The 1918-nt window shown below is 55.0% G+C and overlaps 1 protein-coding gene across 1 annotated transcript; it reads left to right on the top strand.

Moving 5' to 3' along the window:
* The first annotated feature begins 430 nt into the window (after window positions 1-430).
* Window positions 431-1387, top strand: LOC119365138 (histone H1-like). The gene is made up of 2 exons (XM_037630735.1): window positions 431-623; window positions 717-1387. The coding sequence occupies exons 1-2, from the start codon at window positions 525-527 to the stop codon at window positions 1182-1184; spliced, it is 567 nt and encodes a 188-aa protein (XP_037486632.1). The 5' UTR covers window positions 431-524; the 3' UTR covers window positions 1185-1387.
* The last annotated feature ends 531 nt before the right edge of the window (window positions 1388-1918 follow it).

Below are 1918 nucleotides of genomic sequence, written 5' to 3'. Positions count from 1 at the left end.
AGGTTGTGGCTAGCCATGGCGGTGGTGGAAGGGCGAGGCGGTGCGTGGTAGCGATTGCCGGCCGCAGGTGATGGAGACCGATGATTAGGGCGGGGTAGGCTGGGGGACCGGGAGAAGGAAGACGGAAGGGAAGAAGATGATGAACAGTAGCACGATTTATTTTGAACCATTGGATCAAGATCTGACAATTCGTATAAAAAGCGACTGATGCAACTGTTTTATTTTTCAGGCTCCTGACAAATAGAGCCTCCCTTCTAATTTTCACCCAGTCACGCGGGAGTAATTGAGCATTCGCCCGCCCCTTCTCTCCCTCGTCACAATCCGCGGCACTTCCACTCCAGCCAATGAGATCGCAGCATTGCCACCCTCCCGGATCGCTCCCCTCCATGATTATAAATATGGGCCTCCACCCGGTTCTCTCGAATCCATCCCACCTCTCGAGCTCTTTTCTGAAGCCGCAAGCGAACAGAGCACACTGCACGCATAGCAGTTTCCCTTTCAGATATTTTCTTCGATTAGCCACCATGACTGCCTTGGCCAAGCCCGCCGCCTCAGCGCCGAAGCCCTCCGCCGCCAAGCCGAAGGCGGCCGCCGCTGGCGCCTCCCACCCGACCTACTTCGAGGTGAGCGTTTGAACCTCCCCCCGTGTTCCCCTGTGATTCAGTGGTTTTGACTGCGATTGGGGCTGATTGGATTTTGATTTCGATCTTGCGCAGATGATCAAGGAGGCGATCGCGGCGCTCAAGGACAGGACCGGGTCGAGCTCGGTCGCCATCGCCAAGTACATCGAGGAGAAGCACGGCAAGGCCCTCCCGGCCAACTTCAAGAAGATGCTCTCCGTCCAGCTCCGCGCGTCCGCCTCCAAGGGCAAGCTCGTCAAGGTCAAGGCCTCCTACAAGCTCTCAGACGCCGCCAAGAAGGACGCGCCCAAGCCCAAGCCCAAGGCCAAGCCCGCCGCCCCCAAGGCCGCGGCGAAGCCCGCCAAGGACGCCGCCAAGCCCAAGAAGAAAGCGGCCGTGAAGCCCAAGAAGGCCGCCGCCGCCGCTGGCACGAAGCGCAAGGCGCCCGAGAAGAAGACGCTGGTCGCCAAGGCCAAGAAGTCGCCTGCGGCCAAGGCCAAGGCAAAGCCGAAGACCGTCCGCTCCCCGGCCGCCAAGAAGGGCCGCAAGGTCGCCGCCGCTTGATCTGATCTGATCTGATAGGTGGTTTTAGGTGTGCGTTGGTGTTCTCGGTCTGTACAAAAGGATGCCTCATCCTCCCTGATTTAGGTTTCGGTTCTGCTAGGCAGGTTCTATGTATCGCTGGTGGTGTTTAGTGTCTGGAATGTTCAGGTATCAGATGTATCCAGCTCTAACTCTGAAATGAATTTGCAGTTTCCCAGTTTCTACATGTCGTCAGTTTGATCCTGAGAATAGCGATTGTTTGTTGGTTGTACTTCGATCCTGAGCATTTGCGATCCTCAATTTCCACTTCGCCCCTGGGCAGGTTCTACAAGATTGAGGGCACTACGCACGGTAACGCCTCGTACCATGCAGTGGAACGGCCGATCACCTGCTCTCAATTGTAAGAAGAGGGGTTAGGAACGGCGGTCGACGCCTAGACGGGTCGCGTGACAATTCCGCAGGGTTTCGACCAGCCGGGCGTGCCTGGCTGTTAGCCGCTGGGAAAAAGTCCATTTTAAACTCTGAATTTGTCGAGGTTCGGCGAAATGAACCTCCAAATCGAAATTCTAGGGGAGTCCATTTTAAACATGCTGCTGCTGTTGCTGTTTGACTCTGGCGAAATGAATCCTGGGAGTCCATTTTAAACTCTGATTTTTTTTCGTTAAAAAGCAAAAAAAAAAAAAAAACTCTGCTCGAACACGAGACACCATGCTGCTGCTGTTTGACCGAAAAAAAAAGAAACTTGTGAACTAGAA

Source organism: Triticum dicoccoides, chromosome 2B, assembly GCF_002162155.2.
Source record: "Triticum dicoccoides isolate Atlit2015 ecotype Zavitan chromosome 2B, WEW_v2.0, whole genome shotgun sequence".
NCBI classification, from domain to species: Eukaryota; Viridiplantae; Streptophyta; class Magnoliopsida; order Poales; family Poaceae; genus Triticum; species Triticum dicoccoides.
Note: the sequence above shows the minus strand (reverse complement) of the source record. Positions and strands in the feature narration are given on the sequence as shown.

Excerpts from the sequence above, each read along its gene's own strand:
- LOC119365138 (XM_037630735.1), top strand. The coding sequence starts at position 525 with ATGACTGCCTTGGCCAAGCCCGCCGCCTCAGCGCCGAAGCCCTCCGCC. Across the intron at positions 624-716 it reads CCCACCCGACCTACTTCGAG|ATGATCAAGGAGGCGATCGC; the intron begins GTGAGCGTTTGA and ends GATCTTGCGCAG.